General features: G+C 48.4%; 1 protein-coding gene across 1 annotated transcript; it reads left to right on the plus strand.

Moving 5' to 3' along the window:
• Nucleotides 1-377: 377 nt before the first annotated feature.
• On the plus strand, nucleotides 378-18,055 carry CASP2 (caspase 2). The gene is made up of 11 exons (XM_043872743.1): nucleotides 378-557; nucleotides 3,714-3,864; nucleotides 4,162-4,329; nucleotides 4,491-4,572; nucleotides 5,199-5,293; nucleotides 5,578-5,754; nucleotides 11,981-12,109; nucleotides 12,260-12,350; nucleotides 16,143-16,292; nucleotides 16,450-16,559; nucleotides 16,685-18,055. The coding sequence occupies exons 1-11, from the start codon at nucleotides 484-486 to the stop codon at nucleotides 16,814-16,816; spliced, it is 1,359 nt and encodes a 452-aa protein (XP_043728678.1). The 5' UTR covers nucleotides 378-483; the 3' UTR covers nucleotides 16,817-18,055.

The raw sequence follows: 18,055 nt of genomic DNA on the forward strand, positions 1-18,055 counted from the left end.
TGACCCACGTTTCTCACTCTTTGCGCGGGGAATCCGTCTAGCGACTTCCAGTGCTTTCCTTGTCTTCCCTACCCAGGTCCCAACAGTTTAATAAGTTGAAAAGTCCGGCCACACCCATCTCCACAGAGTTCTCTCAATTCGCGGGTGAGGAGAGGTGGGCGGTGCCGGGGAGGGAGCTGTGATTTCCGCGGGAACCGTCGACCAATCGGATGGCGACGTAGGGCGGGGCAGCCCCTCGCTTCCCCTTCCGCCTAGAGCGCTCGCTCGCCCCATTGGTCAGCGCGCCCACCGTACGGGTTCTGCGCCTGCGCGCGCTGCGGCGGCCGCTCCGGCGGGGGCGACCCCGCGTAGGGGGCGGAGCTAGGAGAGGCACTGCGCAGGCGCGTTGCGCGCCGGCGCACGGGGGAGGGATGCTGAGGACCCGGAGGCTCGCGGTGTGTTTGGGCTGTCGGGGGTGCGCGCACAGCCCGGGAAAAGCGGGAAATGGCGGCGCCGAGCGCGGGCTCCCGGTCCGCCCTCCAGCCAAAGGAGCAGATGGCTGCTGATAGGGGGCGCAGGTGAGTGGGGAGAGTCCGGGGGTCCTTAGTGGGTCCGAGGGGAGGAACGCAGGTTTCTGGCGTGTGGTCCTGACGCCTCCTCACCTCGGAGCCCCTGGAAGCAGCTGTATCCGCGCTTCCAGCCTAAGAAGCAGTGACCGAGGGGAGCGCAGGAGGGCGAATCTCTTCTGGGCCTTGTCCCTCTCGTGCACAGACTCGCCAGCCTCCATTACTTCCAACGCACGGGGCTCTGAACCAGGGGATCTCTTTTCAGTCCCGCCAAATCTCGGCTTCTTTTAAAAGATTCTTTCTCTTTTCTGTTTCGTGGCTCTCTTTTTAGGAACTAAACTGCTCTCTTAAAGACCTGTGCGACCTGCAGACGTCTGCCTGGTGTGCATTTGTTTTAGGTCGAATAGATCATGATCTGTATTGCATTGGGTGTAATGATCAGATTTTCAAAGCATTCCACAGAGGTGTTGGGATTTGAGTACTTTGAGACAAGGAGGTACCCGAGGCTCCGAGTGGGCCTCGGTCTCTGCCCTAGGTAAATCCTTTCATGGCAGACCCAGAAGATTAACTGAGGGCTTTGGAACCAGACCTGCAGGACACAGACTCAGGACTTTTAATACTCGCCTTTGCGTCCTTTTTCTGCACTGCCTCCTCCCTTTCCAGATGTGTCTTAAAGTTCTAAGTGATTGCGGTTACTTCTGAAAAGTCCGTGTTTGAAACTGCCCAAGATATGGAATACTGGAAGGAGCAGGTGTGTGGAGAATGGATGGTGCTTCAAATTAAACCCTAATGAGTTACTGATTGAAAATTTAAGTCCAGAACTTGGAGTTAAGAACTGAGTGTCGAATAGCGAATTGTGTGAATGAGATGGAATGGGAAGAGACTTTGAGAGGGATTGTCAACGTTTAAGGGCAGACCAAAGGTCCTGTGAAGGAAAACGGACCTAGTAGGTAGAGAGGGGAACTGGGGAGAATGGTGTCATGGAAACCAAGGGAGGATAAAGTTTCAAGGAGAAAATACTACTGAACTAAGAGAAAAAAGTTGAGTAAACTGCCCACCATTGGTATGTATCCTGAGGAAATATCCAGTATCCAGCTGAGATGTTATCTTGCGACTGACCTATTAACACATATTTTTATCAGAGTTCATGCGTGTTTGCTTTGGTGTGTGTTCCAAGGTGATTCTTTTAAAAAAGAAAAAAAAGTGTATTTATTTATTTACTTATGGCCGTGCTGAGTCTTCGTTGCTGCATTTGGGGCTTTCTCTTGTCGAGGAGCACAGGCTGTAGGGCTTCAGTAGTTGTGGCTTCAGTAGTTGAGGCTTCAGTAGTTGTGGCTCCTGGGCTCTGAAGCACAGGCTCAGTAGGCGTGGCACACGGGCTTAGTTGCTCTGCTTCACGTGGGATCTTCCTGGACCAGAAATCAAACCGTGTTTCCTGCATTGGCAGGTGCCAAGATGATTCTTAATGACGTTTCTGATTTCTCTATAGTTTATATTGTTGTAGCAGGTTTTCAATGAATCTATGGGATAATAGGAGTATTACAATAGAACAGAAACAAGAAGTTAAAGCAGAGTTTCAAACATCACTGTCCCAAACCCCCAAATCAATGAAAGTTGGCTACCTGTAATCCTGGGCCCTGGAGAAGGAAATGGCAGCCCACCCCAGTATTCTTGCCTGGGAAATCCCATGGACAGAGGAACCCAGCAGCTACAGTCGATGGGGTCACAAGAGAGTTGGACACAGCTTAATGACTAAACAACACAACTCTGGGGGTGTTTAAATGGCTGGTTCCTCTGCCTTTGGATTTCTGGTGCCTCAGAAGCTCTTCCAAAGCTGCTTTTCCCTCCTCCAATCTAGAATTAAGCCATTGACATTCTACAAATGTGTGGTATTTCACTGATTCTGAGATATATGTTCCCCTCACCCTCTACCCCCACACAAGCACATTTTAACATCTTTGAAATCAGGATGCATTTTAAAATAGATTTTTACATTACAAACTGAAGCTGTTACCGTCTTCCTTTCTTACTGCCATCAGATCCTCACTGTTGTTATGTATTTGGAAACTAACTGAGCAGGCTGGCAAGTCCGGGATTTAAATATACTAAGGCATATAGATGGTATATATTGGAAATAGGATTCTTTTAGTTCATCAATAGAAGCTGATCTTTTTCCAAATGCATGGCAAAACGAAGGAGTTCTTGAAGGCATCCCTCATAAACTAAATTACCAAAATAATTTAGCCTTTACAGGCGCTAACCCTGTAAGTGATTTCAAGTTACGTTGATTGTTTCCATCATTGCATTTATCTGCTGTCACTTACTGTCAGACTTTCTACTTAATCCGGTTCTTATAGGATTCTGGTCGTTTCTGGTGTCATTTTGTCACAGGAGCTAACAGTTTTAAAAAACCATAGTTTTAGTAGGTATAAGTGGGCTGCCCAGGTGGCGCTAGTGGTAAAGAACCTGCCTGCCAGTGCAGGAGATGTTAAGAGACACGGGTTCAATCCCTGGGTCAGGAAGATCCCCTGGAGGAGGGCTTGACAACCCACTGCAGTATTCTTGCCTGGAGACTCCCATGGACAGAGGACCCTGGCGGGCTTACAGTCCTTAGGGTCACAAAGAGTCGGACACGAGTGAAGCAAATAAGCAGAGCACATAGCACAATACAGGCTTGAGAAGAGGGTGTGTGTGTGTGTGTGTGTGTGTGTGTGTGTGATTTATTTTATATTAAGTTGTCCGTTGAGTTTTTGCCATTGTGTTAAATTATTTGTCACAGAGGATTATTTTCAGTCACTGTCAGCAACTTAGATAAGTAATGGGAAATGTTTTCTGAAGTACTCCTTAATTAAAATTGGTCTGTCAGAGGAATATTCCTTATTGTGAATATGTACTTGTGTGTGTGTGATTTTTGTCACGAAAGATACTTATTCTAATCAGAACACAGATGATCTCAGCTGAACATCCTTGGATTGTATATCATTTGCTTATAATCAGTGTGTTACTGCCTAATAACAATACTTCTGTGATTTTAAGCAGATTCAGTAAAGTATGTCTTAGTTATGGGAAGTCCTGTTCTTTATGTTTTTCCTGCCGACGCCTCTTGCACCCCACTTCTCTGTGCCAGATCTTGTATTGACGGCTTTTCTGTCCGCCTTTTATCTGCAGGATGTTGAGAGGGTGTGGCATGCATCCTGACCATCAGGAAGCTCTCAAAAAGAACCGCGTGGTGCTGGCCAAAGAGCTGCTGCTGAGCGAACTGTTGGAACACCTCCTGGAGAGGGACATTATCACCTTGGAAATGAGAGAGCACATTCAGGTATCTGGAGGCAAACGAGGAAAGCCAAGGAAATACATTGGTGGTCGGAGTAAGAACAGAGCACAATACAGTGGGGGAAAGATGTCGTGCTTCACTAAGGCAGTGAAAATGCATTTCTGCCCTCAAGCATTTGACAGAGAAGACAGAATCCACGAGTGACGGGAAGGAGTTCACACATCCGTTTCTTTCTGTGAAAAGGAGTCCTTGAGACGGATGATGATGTTAGTGCGAAGCTCGCCTGGAGAAATAGGATTCCAGCTGGGTGAGTAAAGGTGATGTCGTGTTTTATTCTCGTAGGCCAAGACGGGCAGTTTCGGCCAGAACGTGGAACTCCTCAACTTGCTGCCCAAGAGAGGCCCCCAGGCCTTTGATGCCTTCTGTGTGGCCCTGAGGGAGACCAAGCAGAGCCACCTGGAGGAGCTGCTGCTCAGAACCCTGTCCGGTCTTCAGCCTGTAGTCCCGCCGGTATGGAGCCCTAGGCTGTGTGTGTGGAGAAGGGCTAGTCTGGTGGGAAAGGCATCTTTGAGACAGTGGGGATGGGTTGGGGTAGGGGGACTAGGGTTCTGGATTACTTGATCTGGACCAGCTCCCCTGAGCCTGGCTTGGTGGGTCCTGCTTTCTTACAGTTGAGCTGCGACTATGACCTGAGTCTCCCTTTCCCGGCGTGTGAGTCCTGTGCCCGCCGCAAGCAGCTCCGCCTGTCTCCAGGTGAGAATTGATGATGTAAAATAGCACATCTCTGCCCACACCCCCACCCCCACCCCAACCAGTCCCCCCTTGCAGATTGACTTCCATTTCCTTGACTGGTGTCTGACTTTGCCTAGTGTGATAGCTATTTTTGTTCATAATTGGCAGTTTACTCAGTGCATTTGTTAGGCACCAGCAGACAGTTTGGGGGGGGGGGTGGTGTAGGTTGCACCTGTTTTCCTTCCATCACAGATGATTTTTTTTTAATGGTGATTGGCCCTTGGAGTAACTGATGCAGGTAGGAGATTCCTGCATGTGATTGGTCTGTCTCTTTATAGAGCTGAGTTACTTTGAAGTGAGGAAAGACTACACTGTGGGCCTCTAGCCTGCTGACTGACTAGCCTAGTGATTAGAATAAGACATTTATCAGATACCCCATTCAGTCATTCAGTGGGTTGAGCACCTACTACTATAGGCAGGCTAAGTGCAGAGGATCTCTTGATGAGCAAAAGCAAACAGGCTGTCTGTTTCCATAGTGCTTAGCAAACCAGGGGAGTGAGCAAGACCAAAGGGAACCTGAAGTTATATGAAAATACTAAGAATGTCAGGTAGACTATAAGCTAGTTTTTCGGCTCTATGCGCCACAGATGCGGTGGAACACTCCCTAGACCACGGAGATGGTCCTCCCTGCCTCCAGGTGAAGCCCTGCACGCCTGAGTTTTATCAGACACACCACCAGCTGGTGAGTCTTGGGAAATGGGAAGAGGAAAGGCACTGGGAAATGAGATACCCTTCCTGGGCGTCTGAACGTAGCAAGCTTGTGGGTACATCATTTCCTTCTCATCTTGTGAGTCCCCAAAGCGTTGCCCATTGACTGTCTTCTGTGGGCACTTCTATATTTTGACCTGGTGGGGCTACGAAGAAGAATGTGACGTCTTAGTTTTCTTGAAATGTCTCCTTCTGGGAGAGGGGGGCATAGTTGCTGTCCTCACGAAGCTGACGGTCTCGTCGGGTGCCCCTCCCCAGGCCTACAGGTTGCAGTCTCGGCCCCGCGGCCTGGCACTGGTGCTTAGCAACGTTCACTTCACTGGAGAGAAAGACCTGGAATTCCGCTCGGGAGGGGATGTGGACCACAGCACTCTCGTCACTCTCTTCAAGCTCTTGGGCTACAAAGTTCACGTTCTTCTTGACCAGACCGCACAGGTAGGTACCTGAGGCGCAGGGCATGCTGACGTGCACATCAGGGAACTGGTGACACGTGGGGGCCAGACACGTCCGTGCTCCTATGCCAGACGGGCTGAGTTATTCTCTCTGCCTACTTTTTGCTTATTGTATTCTGTCTCCCACCTTGCAGTCTAGTTTTTAAAAAAGGAAAGAGGGACTTCGCTGGTGGCCCAGTGGTAAAGAGTCCGCCTCCCAGTGCAGGAGACATGAGTCCAATCCCTCATCTGGGAGGATCCCACGTATCTCAGCAACTAAGCCCACGCGCCACAATTTCAGATCCTGAGCTCTAGAGCCCGGGAGCCACAACCACTGAGCCCGAGGGCCCTGGACCCTGTGCTTCACATCAAGAGGGTAGCCCCCTGCTCTCCTAAATTAGAGAAAGGCCCTCCGAGGAAGACCCAGCACAGCCAAAATACATACATAAATTTTTAAAAGGAGAGAGAGAAAGATCTGGGCCCAGCCGGCTGCTGCAGTGTTGACCTCTCGGGTGGGTGTGCTCCCTGAGTAAGAATGGTCCAGGGTCGGGTCCTCCCACACTAAACTTGTTTCCCAGGCACTCAGGAGTTGAGGAGACAGTGATATGCACCCAGCCAGCCTAGAAAAGGTACATACAATAAGTCATGACTACACAGGACAGTAAATGGCAACCCACTCCAGTATTCTTGCCTGGGGAATCCTGTGGACAGAGGAACCTGGTGGGCTGCTGTCCATAGGGTCGCATAGAGTCAGACACGACTGAAGCGACTTAGCATGCGTGCATGCTTTGGAGAAGGAAACGGCAACCCACTCAGTGTTCTTGCCTGGAGAATCCCAGAGACGGAGGAGCCTGGTGGGCTGCTGTCTGTGGGGTCACACAGACACGACTGAAGCGACTTAGCAGCAGCAGCAGCAGCAGCACACGGGACCGTGACTTCTTGATTGCTGCTGCTGCTTAGGATTCCAGCTATTGTTCTCATGATGCCGTTGGCAGATAAAAGTTTGCTAGAATTGTGCTTGTAAAATATTGTTTTGTTGCCGTGTCATGAACTAACATGACCTGTTATTATAAGTTGTGTGACCACAAGACAGATCTTCGGGTAGATAACTTCTGAACTAGATCCCTGCAGGAGGTCATCAGCATTTTTGTGATCAGTTAGTCTCCGTTAGCCTCAATTATTGGCTGTACCACTGACTTTTTTACCTTTAGGGAGTTCTGTTTTGAAACTGAAAATAGTCCATTGGTAGATCGATACTAATTCTTTCATTTGATTCCAGGAAAACAGTACTCTCCTAAACCTGCCTTTGGGAATGTCCATGGTAAAATTAAGGTTTCTAGGAGATTCTCTTTGATCTGTTGAGGTGGGGGGGGGGCGGGGGGTGTCCCGGTCTGTCTTCAGCATTGTCTGTGGATTTCATTTCTGTTTCTCAGTTGTCTTACTTGTATGAGATAGATTATGTATTTGCTAAACTTCAGGTGAGGCCGGTTTCAACCTGGATGTTGTCCTTTACACGCTGTTGCCAACTTCTCAGTGGTAGCGGCTCCTGCAAAGGAGTAAACTCACCCTTGCTTCAAAGCCATGGCTAGAACAGGTTCTTTGATCATCAGATACTTTCCTGAGAGTCTGCTGGGCTTGGACTAAGGGTGGGGCAACAGTAATTCTTTCAGAGGGAATCCTATTAGAAGGTCATTTAACAAAATGAATGCTATTTACATTTCTTTAAGGGTTTTGGTCTAATCATTCCTTTTCCTAGGAATTTACTGTCTTTGTTTTCCAAATTTTATGCAGTTGATAAAGGGTTTTATGTGCCTGATAGTTAAAAGATACATGCCTAATCACCAAGTCAGCTGTGGGCTCCTGCTTCTTGTTGACATTCAGTAGCTGTGATGGGCCTATGAGCCCACCTCACAGATCTCATTCCCTGATGCAGATTCAAGGACCTTTTGTATTCTGATTCTCTGATTACATTGTTCCATAACCTGAATTGCAGCAGAGTTCAATTTTGAGCCCCTTATAATGGGAAACTATGTGAGATGCCATAGCTTCCCTGATAGCTCAATAGGTGAAGAATCCACCTGCAATGTAGGACCTCGGTTCGATTCCTGGGTCGGGAAGATCCCCTGGAGCCTTAAGGGATAGGCTACCCACTCCAGTATTCTTGGGCTTCCCTTGTGGCTTAGCTGGTAAAGAATCCGCCTGCAATGCAGGAGACCTGGGTTTGATCCCTGGGTTGGAAAGATCCCCTGGAGAAGGAAAAGGCTACTCACTCCAGTATTCTGGCCTGGAGAGTTCCATGGAATGTATAGCCCATGGGGTCCAAAGAGTTGGACACAACTGAGTGACTTTCACTTTTAATTTCGAGACCCTGTGTGAGCTCTCAGAAATTTTTTAAAATGTGAACCTTGGATTCAAAAAAAAAAGAAGCAGCACGTCCCCTAATGTTCCTAAGACCGCAAAAGATTAGAGACAGTGTCTTCTGTAGTAGTGAAGAGGAAGAAGCCATCCCCTGGGTAGACGTGGTCAGGAGGGTAAATGGAGGGTGTGAGACTTCAGCTGTCCTTGAAGGGTGGAAGCTGCTGAGGAGAGAGGAGGAGTGAAGGGGTCTTGCACAGCGGGGCACAGCACACAGGTTAGAGCTGTGTGTGGTGTTCGGGACCTTGTGGTGAACCAAGTGTCTGTGGCCCAGGAATGCCAAAAATGAGGCTGGAGATCAAGGGGCCAGAATGCCCAGGGCCTTGAATGTCTTCCCAAAGGAATTGGACTTCCTTGGGTTGACACTCCAGCATTATTAGTAGGTTTTGAATAGAAAGGTGATGCATTCACAGTGATGATTCAGGAAGATTAATATGATACCATTGTAAAGAATGAGGTAGCAGGCTTCCCTGGCAGTCCAGTGGTTAAGACTTATTGTTGCCAATGCATGGAGTGCAGATTCAGACCCTGGCTGGGGAACTGAGACCCCCACATGCCGTGGGGTGTGGCCAAAGAAAAAAAGAGTTAAGTCAGAGACCAGTGGCAGGGAATGCAGTTTGGAGTTAATATATTAACTCCAACTCATCTCAGTATGAGATGGCAGGGGTTCTGAACAGGATAGTGGACCAAAAGGAAAAGAAAAACACATGTGAAAAATAGTATAATGGCATGATTGTATTGTCAGCGCTTTGTGACTGAATCACTACATATGGAAGAAGAAGGAAAACGTAAGGAATTGAGAGCCTCAGAGGAAGTCAGGACCAAAGATGTGAATTTGGGAACAACTTGTATAGGAAAAAGGCTTTTAAGTAATGAGAGCCTATGATCTTTGAGAAAGAGCAAAAGGGCTAGGACTGAACCTTGAGAGTATTGCCCTCCATGTATCTGGCCCTCAGCAGCTCTGGAGATGCAGAACAGCAGGACGAGGCAAAGTCAATTTCTGACAGTGGCCAGGCAAGCTTGCAGTCATGGTTGAAACCAGATGATGGCAGTAGGTGTGACCATTTGGTGCAATGGGCATTTGCACAGGAATACTTTCTTCCTGATGAATGTCCTCAGCAGGCCAGAGACAGAACCAGGAAAATTTAGATCCTCTTTTCCTCCCCCTATTATTCCTTTTTTGCTTTAGAGATAGTATGACTTAAAAATCTGAGATGGTGTGATCTTGAAGAATTGTCTTATGCTGACGGTGCTGGTGAGCACGCTGGTGTCTTCCCTGCCCATGGAGGTGTTTGGTGCTTCTGTTCTTCATCAGAGTTTGTTCTTGTTGCTTCCACCTCATGAGGTTACTAGTTCTAGAATTACAGTTTATTGTGTGTTAGGCAATGAGATACCCTTTAAAGTGGCAGATTTCTTTTCACCAGGTATTGGTTTATAGCTTGCATTTGGTCACAGATGGTTTTGAGAGTATAGCGACGAGCTATGGGTCATCTCTGGAAAATGCAGCTACCCATAGGATTTTGTGTGTAGTTTCAGGGAGTTCACAGGTTATTCCCTTCTTCTGTGTCCCCCAGCCAAAAACACATGCAAGTGTGAAGAGCCCTGCTATTTATAGAAGCACTGTAATTTTATCAAAAATAGATCTCAAGATCCTATTTTAAGCTATGCTGCTTTCAGAAAAATTCCCCCAAATGACTAACCCCCATTTATACAGTGGTTTAGTCTTATTAAATTCAGTTACAAAGCCTGTCTATTCTTACTGTGGATTTTGTTGTCTTCTGTTTACTGATGTAATAACCTCAGTTAAGTTCTAAATGCTTCTGAGTGCCAAACCTATACTTTTATTCCCTTGGAGCAAAATTAGCTTCCACTGTTAACGTGTTAAATTCTGTTATAGTCAACTCCAGAGGAGCAGTCATAAGTTATATGTATTCTCTGGAGATTATATATTATTGAATGAATTTTGGATCTCTTTTATTACCTTAAGATCTCCGGAATTATGGTTGGGTTCTGTTTGCTCAGAAAGTATACATGCCCTTTAAACACAGCCAGTTTCTCCATTTTCAGTGAAACTGCAGACTTTCGAGTCTTTTATGAAATCTCAGTTATCTGCAAACAGAAATGTTCCAAACAGCAGATAAGTTCTCACATGTTAGCACATCAGACTCACACGGAGGCCTTGTGGAGGCTCAGCTTGCCAGGGGCCAGGCTGCGTTTCCTGCGGCTTCCGGGGTGAAGCTGATGCTGCTCTCTGAGGGGTCACACTTGGAGGGCCACTGCAGTCTGTTAATACAAGTAGAGGCTGTGTTGGTGCTGTTAGACACATGTGTACTGAGACTGCTCTGCTTTATAGTGCATTCTTCATTATATTTTGGTCATATTCATAGCAAAATGAACTCATTTTCTCCCTGCTCATCTCAGAGACAATCTAGACATTTTGAGTTGTAGAGAGAGATGTAATTTTAACAGTTTGTATCACATTGGTTTAATTATGCTTTTAGATGTATTATAAGTTTCTGTTGGATGGAGCAAATGCTTAAGGTAGTGTTACGCATATATGGCAGTCTAGTGCAAGGTCAAGAAGATTCTTAACCTGGACTACAGCGTTTCTTTGGAAAAATAATATTGCTACCCTTCATTAGATATGGCACAGTATGAAGGCAGATCTTTGCAGTATGTGCCAGGCGTAGCGATAAGTCCTTTCTATGCAATGTCTCAGGGCTTCCCGGGTGGCTCAGTGGTAAAGAACTCACCTGCCAATGCAGGAGATGTGGGTTCAGTCCCTAGGTTGGGAAGATCCCCTGGGGAAGGAAATGGCCAACCCATTCTAGTATTCTTGCCTGAGAAATCCCATGGACAGAGGAGCCTGGCGGGTTACAGTCTTTGGGATCACAAAAGACAACAGCAACAATGCAGTATCTCATTTAATCTATACAAACTTGGAGAAAGTGTAATTGTCTTCTTACAAAGTGAATATTAGAGCCTGTTCTAATATATGAACCCAGGGGTTAAACCTAGGTCTCTCTGATCCACTGGCTCATGTAGATAGTCATGACCCTGTCCAGTATTCTCTGTAGAGTGTGTTCTTTTGTGAGCAGAAGCATTTTTGTACAGACGTCATCACTGTCTCTGGGAACTTCAGTTCTGAGACAGAAAACAGCACAGAAGTACTGCTGTTCTCTCCTGTCATGATCCTGTGAGCCCGTGATCACAGAGCAGTTCTTATGGCTGTTACTTTCTGATAAGCGCGTTACTTACTCGTTCCCAGTTTACCTGGCGGTTCCCTTTGTGCCATTAATATACAGGAGCACATGCACTGAACAAAGAGCTGGTTGATGCTTGGAGAGTGGGTAAAGTTAACTAGCGCCTGCATGATTAGCTTCATTAATAACTTGGCTTCACTCCAGGAGTTCTTCACATATCTCAGTGAGTCTGTGAATCATAACATTATATTCAGTATTTTGTCTAAGTAAGTGTTAGTTGCTCAATTGTGCCCGACTCCTTGCAACCCCATGGACTGCAGCCCATGAGGCTCCTGTGTCCATGAGATTTTCCAGGTGAGGATACTGGAGTGGGTTGCCATTTCCTTCTCCAGCGGATGTTCCCAACCCAGGGATTGAACCCAGGTCTCCTGCACTGCAGGCAGATTCTTTACCGACTGAGCTAAAGTCATGTGGTTTTCTGGTGCTTACTTGGCTTCCGACTTGGTAGAGAACATGTTTGATTTCCTTATAGCTTAGGGCTCCAAACACCAAAAGGAAGCTTGTATCTGTGCTGACTCTAGTGAGCAACCCTGAAAGGCATCTTTCTCCTAGGAAATGCAAGAGAAGCTGCAGAATTTTGCCCAGCTCCCGGCTCACCGAGTCACTGACTCCTGCATAGTGGCGCTCCTCTCCCACGGCGTGGAGGGCGGCGTCTACGGCGTGGACGGCAAACTGCTCCAGGTGCGTGCTGGTCTGTGGCCGCGGCTGCTGAGGTTGGGCCGTGCCACCTCGCGCTGCCTGTGTCTCCAGGGATGGCCGCTATTATGTGTATAGGACTCAGGGCTCCCACTGACCACCAACCCCCCCTTCTCCCTTATTTCTCTCTGGCAGCTACAAGAGGTTTTTCGGCTCTTTGACAATGCCAACTGCCCGAGCCTACAGAACAAACCGAAAATGTTCTTCATCCAGGCCTGCCGTGGAGGTGAGTGCCCCGGCGGACTGGCACCTGGGTGTGGCTCCCGGGCAGCCTCCCACCAGCTCTCACTTTCCTGTTTGCTCCTCTCAGGTGCTAGCGGATCCCCTGGGCACCTCCTTCTGTTCACTGCTGCCACCGCCTCTCTTGCTCTGTAAGTGTCTCCCGACGCATGGGGTGTGCTGGGACCCGGGCCGCCCCTGGCTCTCAGGTCGTCAGCTCTCTGCGCGCCGCCACGTCCGCCCCCAGGACGCTCTCGGCCAGTATCTTCGCTTTGTTTGCTGAGAACGCTTCCTTTTCTCCTGTGCTTATTAACCCTGGTGCACTTTTCTCATCCCTCTTTCCAGTTCAGGGTCTGCCAGCTGCCTCTGCTTCCTCACGCTCTCACTTGATCCTCTTTCTCTTTTTCCTTCTCCACCTCTCCTCCCCCTTTCTGCTTTTTCCTCCTCCTCCTCTTCTCCCCCACTCCCCATTCTCGCCTCCTCTCCTCTCCGGGTCCCTCCTGTGTCCCGCAGGAGAGCAGCATGGAAGCCCCACATCAGCCTTCGGCTCCTACTCTTCCACAAGCTCCTCCCATCCCTCTTGCATGCACTCTCTTTTCACCCCTTGAAAAGCCAGGACTCCCTGATTACGCTCAGAAGACATGCAGATGTGCTTCTCATCTCAGAGGAAAAGAGTCATGATTGAAAGCTCTAAACGTGGAGTCAGATTCTGGCTCTGCTACTGACTGGTTATAGAGGAGTTACTCCATGTCCTTTTACCTTAGTTTCCTCAGTATAAAATGTAGGTAATCACACGTCCTAAGGTCATGTTGTTGTGATGTTAAGTGAAGTGGTTCATATGAAAGTGGTTCTTCTTAGTAGCTGACTCATGGTAAATCCACAGAATACCAGCTCTGACTGTTATAACATGGTTTGTGCCCTTAAGGGACTTACAGTTTGATTTAAAGGTCCCTTTGTCCAAAGATTCAAATAACATATTTTTTACATGGGTATAGCAGAGAATCCTGGAGAAGGAAATGGCAGCCCACTCCAGTATTCTTGCCTGGAGAATCCCATGGACAGAGGAGCCTGGTGGGCTACAGTCCGTGCAGTCCCGAAGAGGCAGACACAACTGAGCAACTAACACATAGCAGAGAGTGGGGCTTGCCTGGTGGCTCAGTGGTAAAGAATCCACCTGCAGTGCAGGAGCCACAGGAGACACGAGTTCAATCCCTGGGTCGGGAAGATCCCCTGGAGAAGGGCAGAGCAACCCACTCCAATATTCTTGCCTGGAAAATCCCATGGACAGAGGAGCCTGGTGGGTAAAATCCCATGGACAGAGGAGCCTGGTGGGTACAGACCACAGGATCGCAAAGAGTCAGACACAACTGAAGTGACTTAGCACATACGCATAGCAGAGAACAGCAGTGGAATAGCAGACAGAGCCTTTCCGGGAGTGAGGAGGAGTGCAGTGTGACAAGCACACAAAGATTAAAAGGACACCCCCTTCCCCTGTCCCAAAGCGGGCTGAGCCAGAAGTATGCCTGGTTCTCCATCTGCGTCAGGCACGTGTAGTGAGACGTGGCTGACCACGTGAGACAGATCCTAGTGATCATAAACCTGCAGTCACAGCTGAGATTTGGGGCTTTGACAGATAATAATACAGAGGTACTGGGAGTGCAAGTAAGAAACAATTGGATAATTTTTTTTTTTTTTCAGGATGAATTACAGGGAGCAGTGCTGAGAAAAAGAGGATGTGAGCAGGAACTTCCTTTTTTTATGTCCCTGCTATATCCCCAGGCCCAGGGCACTGCCTGGCACATAGTAGCACGTCATAAATATTGGCTGAGTAGATGGAAATTCAGTTCAGTTCAGTCGCTTAGTCGTGTCCGACTCTTTGTGACCCCGTGGACTGCAGCACGCCAGGCCTCCCTGTCCATCACTAACTCCTGGAGTTTACTCAAACTCAAGTCCATCAAGTTGGTGATGCCATCCAACCATCTCATGCTCTGTCGTCCCCTTCTCCTCCTGCCCTCAATCTTTCCCAGCATCAGGGTCTTTTCAAATAAGTCAGTTCTTCACATCAGGTGGCCAGAGTATTGGAGTTTCAGCTTCAGCATCAGTCCTTCCAATGAATATTCAGGACTGATCTCCTTTAGGATGGGCTGGTTGGATCTCCTTGCAGTCCAAGGGACTCTCAAGAGTCTTCTCCAACACCACAGTTCAAAAGCATCAATTTTTCAGTGTTCAACTTTCTTTATAGTCCAGCTCTCACATCCATACATGACCACTGGAAAAACCATAGCCTTGACTAGACGGATCTTTGTTGGCAAAGTAATGTCTGCTTTTTAATATGCTGTCTAGGATGGAAATTAGCCTGCCTAAAAAGTGGAGCAATAATACAGAAAACAGATACAGGGATATTGTGGAAAAGAACCATTTGTTGATCAATAGACAAAGGCAGGACAGGAGTCTCCTTTCTCTTGAGGGACACATGCAGCTTGGCTTGTTTCCTGTAGGAGGCATCACTGGCAAAGTGAAGTAAACATTTTCATGATCATTTTCTCCTGTGTTCAGAGATTATATACAAATACTAGATCTGGGTAGGGAAAGATAGTGCCCTCCTGGGCTAAGCTGAATCTTTTCTCTAAAATCAAATCCTCCAAGGGATGACCAGTAGGCCAGCTGTTCCTTTAAAAGTCTGAGCTCACCTGTCTTCTGCTCTACTTAGTTAACATAACTGATGCCTCTAAAAAGGACCCTGCCCTGGTTGACTGGCTCCTAAACTGGAGTGTTAGCTCCATGAGGACGGGGACTTTCTCTTCACTGTATCCCTTGGGCTTAAAAACAGCGCCTGGCGCAGTAAATTTTTGTTGGATCAGTGAATCTTGGTCATTTTCTGCACAGACCTTCAAGCTTCGCTCCTCTTTAAGGCTCTCTTGGGTGTTACATGGAGCAGGAGATGTAAAGAAGAGAAAGCTTACATACTCTATTACCTTTGGCCTGACAAGCTATATGTCCTCCTGCCTTTTTCCTACCACTCCCAAACAATAGCGTCAGAGAAAGAACATGTCCGGGGGTGGATAAGGCCTCGGTCAGAAGGTTGGGCATGTGCTCAGGGTATGTTGAGGATCTGCTGCTGATAATTGAATAATAGTGTTCTTTTTACATTGTTTTAGAGAAAACAGTTGATTATCCCAATTGTAAGTTTCTCTTAAATTTTGCATGCCAGCTACAATTTGACTTATGAAATTAATAAATAGTAAGTGACTTAAAAATATCAAAAACATCTTGGAAACAGCTGATCATGCTTAGTTTTAGAATTTATCAAAAACGTAAAAATTATGGTTGTGGTTTTCATACAGCATACTTGTAGTAAGTATATTTTTGGTTTATTAACTTGTTTTTCTTTTTTATGTGGTAAAACTGTATCAGTATTTTATCATGTATTGCAATAAGCAGCACTTTGACTTCCAGGTACACTGATAATTGGACAAGTGAATCGTGGACGCAGATGGCTTTTCGTTCTGTTTACAAGGGGTATTTGATTGAGCACTTTCCCTGTCTTACACAGAGTGGACAAAGCTCAGACCGCAGATGCGTGCATGTGCGTGATCGGTGCACGGTGGCAGAGGAGCGGGAGTAGTGGTGTTTGTTTTTCTTTTTTTTAAAATTCATCAGCCATAGGTTGGAGACAACAGCTGGAAATGGCTCTTCCCCCATCCCGGTTGCAGGGAGCTTGGGCTTGCCTGTGACAGGCCCGAGAGAGGTGGGAGGAAATAACATCTTTCTCTGTCCATTCTTGTCTGCCTTTGTACAGATGAAACGGATCGGGGGGTCGACCAGCAAGACGGGAGGAACCACAGCCGATCCCCCAATTGCGAGGAGAGGGATGCCAGTGGAGAGGAGCTGCTGAAGACGCGGCTGCCCACCCGCTCGGACATGATCTGTGGCTACGCCTGCCTCAGAGGTATTGTGTGTCCCGAGGAGTGGTCCCAAAGGTGGCAGCCTCTTAGACACAGGCTCTGTCACGCAGGGCTCTGACCGGGGAGGGTGCGGGGGAGGTCCGTCCGCTGGGGAGGGTGCCCGTGGCCCTCAGTCGGCGCCCACTGCTGCTCTGGTTGCAGGGACCGCTGCCATGCGCAACACCAAGCGAGGCTCCTGGTACGTGGAGGCCCTCACGCAGGTGTTCTCCGAGAGGGCTTGTGACATGCACGTGGCCGACATGCTGGTGAAGGTGAGTGTTCCACCCTGCTTCTCCCTCGCGCTGGTCTTCACAGTCTTCCTCACCCTTCCTCTTGTGCTGGGATCCTGAAAACACCCGATTCTCAGACCCCGGCCGCTGGGTTTCTGCCTTGGCAGGTGAATGCACTCATCAAGGAGCGAGAAGGCTACGCCCCGGGCACGGAGTTCCACCGCTGCAAGGAGATGTCCGAGTACTGTAGCACCCTGTGCCGCCACCTCTATCTCTTCCCTGGCCACGCCCCCACGTGATGCCAACCCCCAGCCTCCCGCATCCCACCCCGTCACCGGGCCACGTGGAGGCCGCTGGGCCTCAGGAGGCGAGGTAGAGCCTTTCTCTCCAGGACGCGTGGCTTCACTGCCTCCCCTCAGGGACCGGGACTCCCCCAGGCTCCTTTCTCAGGCCCACTGTCTCGGCCGGTGACCTCGGACCGCCAGCTCCTCCCACGTGCAGCTCTCCTGTAGAGCCGGCTCTGGCTGGGCTTGTTGTCAAGAGTGTGTGGCCTGCGCTGCGGGACCTGGCGAGCGGCACTGCACACACTGTCTTGACGGGGAGAGGGCGTGTGGCTCTCCTCGATGTTTGTGTTCAGCTCCTGCCCCCAGCGCTCTTGGAGGAAGCACTCTGGTAATCACTTTTGTTCCAGGAGCTGAGATGTCCCAGAGGTCACACCTCCCATCTCTTCTTTCATGTCCCAGCCCCATTTGTCCCAAAGTGGGAGTTTGAAAGGTGTTCCAGTTCAACACAGACAGTTTTCATTTGGTTTTAAAAGGCCAAGCACCCTCTGCTACTGTAGGTGGGCCCAGACCTGTGCGTTTGTCCCCTTCGGTTCCGGAAGGTCTCCCCCGGGAAGGACCATCTTCTCAGCTCCGCTCTTGGCTCCTTGGGGCTCGGGAATACAGCCTTTCAGCGGAGGTCGGAATTCGGCTGCCTTTTGTCTGTTACCTTGTTGATCTTTGCCCATGGAAGCTTCCAAGACCTTCCACGGGTGGTGGGTGCTCTGAGCTTTGTACCTGAAGTGAGCCTTGGGGGAGTGTCAGCGGAGGAGATAAGGGTGCTGTGCTTGCTCATGCTTGGCAGTCTGCCACTTTATCCTCGCTTTTCTTCCCGTGAAGTGCCCCTCCTAGAAAAGCTTCCTGGCTGTTATCTCTCAGTTTCCTGTTTCTCCCCTGTTTACCTTTGTCTGATTCTGTTTACTGCAGCCCCCAAATTGTCTAAAATACAGCTTAATTGGATCGTTTGGCTGCTCGAAGATGTAATATAGTACTTTGTTCCGGCTTTCTGCTTCCGTGTTAAATCCCCTCTGGATTTTATGTGTTCTATTTCCCCTTCCCATTGTGACTGTCCATTTCAGGGAGGTCAGTGCTCCATATATGTTACTTATTTACCCAAGAAGCCACCTTTATATGCACTTACATGAAGCCTTCTATTCTTAAAGGCCTTCTTTTTTGCCGTATGACAATCTAATCTCTGTATGACAGATTTTGATTTTG

Source organism: Cervus elaphus, chromosome 18, assembly GCF_910594005.1.
Source record: "Cervus elaphus chromosome 18, mCerEla1.1, whole genome shotgun sequence".
Taxonomy (NCBI): domain Eukaryota; kingdom Metazoa; phylum Chordata; class Mammalia; order Artiodactyla; family Cervidae; genus Cervus; species Cervus elaphus.

Bases quoted from the DNA above. Each gene is read 5' to 3' on its own strand.
- CASP2 (XM_043872743.1), top strand. From the start codon at position 484: ATGGCGGCGCCGAGCGCGGGCTCCCGGTCCGCCCTCCAGCCAAAGGAG. The intron at 558-3,713 runs GTGAGTGGGGAG...TTTTATCTGCAG, and splicing joins GCTGCTGATAGGGGGCGCAG to GATGTTGAGAGGGTGTGGCA. The intron at 4,573-5,198 runs GTGAGAATTGAT...TATGCGCCACAG, and splicing joins GCAGCTCCGCCTGTCTCCAG to ATGCGGTGGAACACTCCCTA.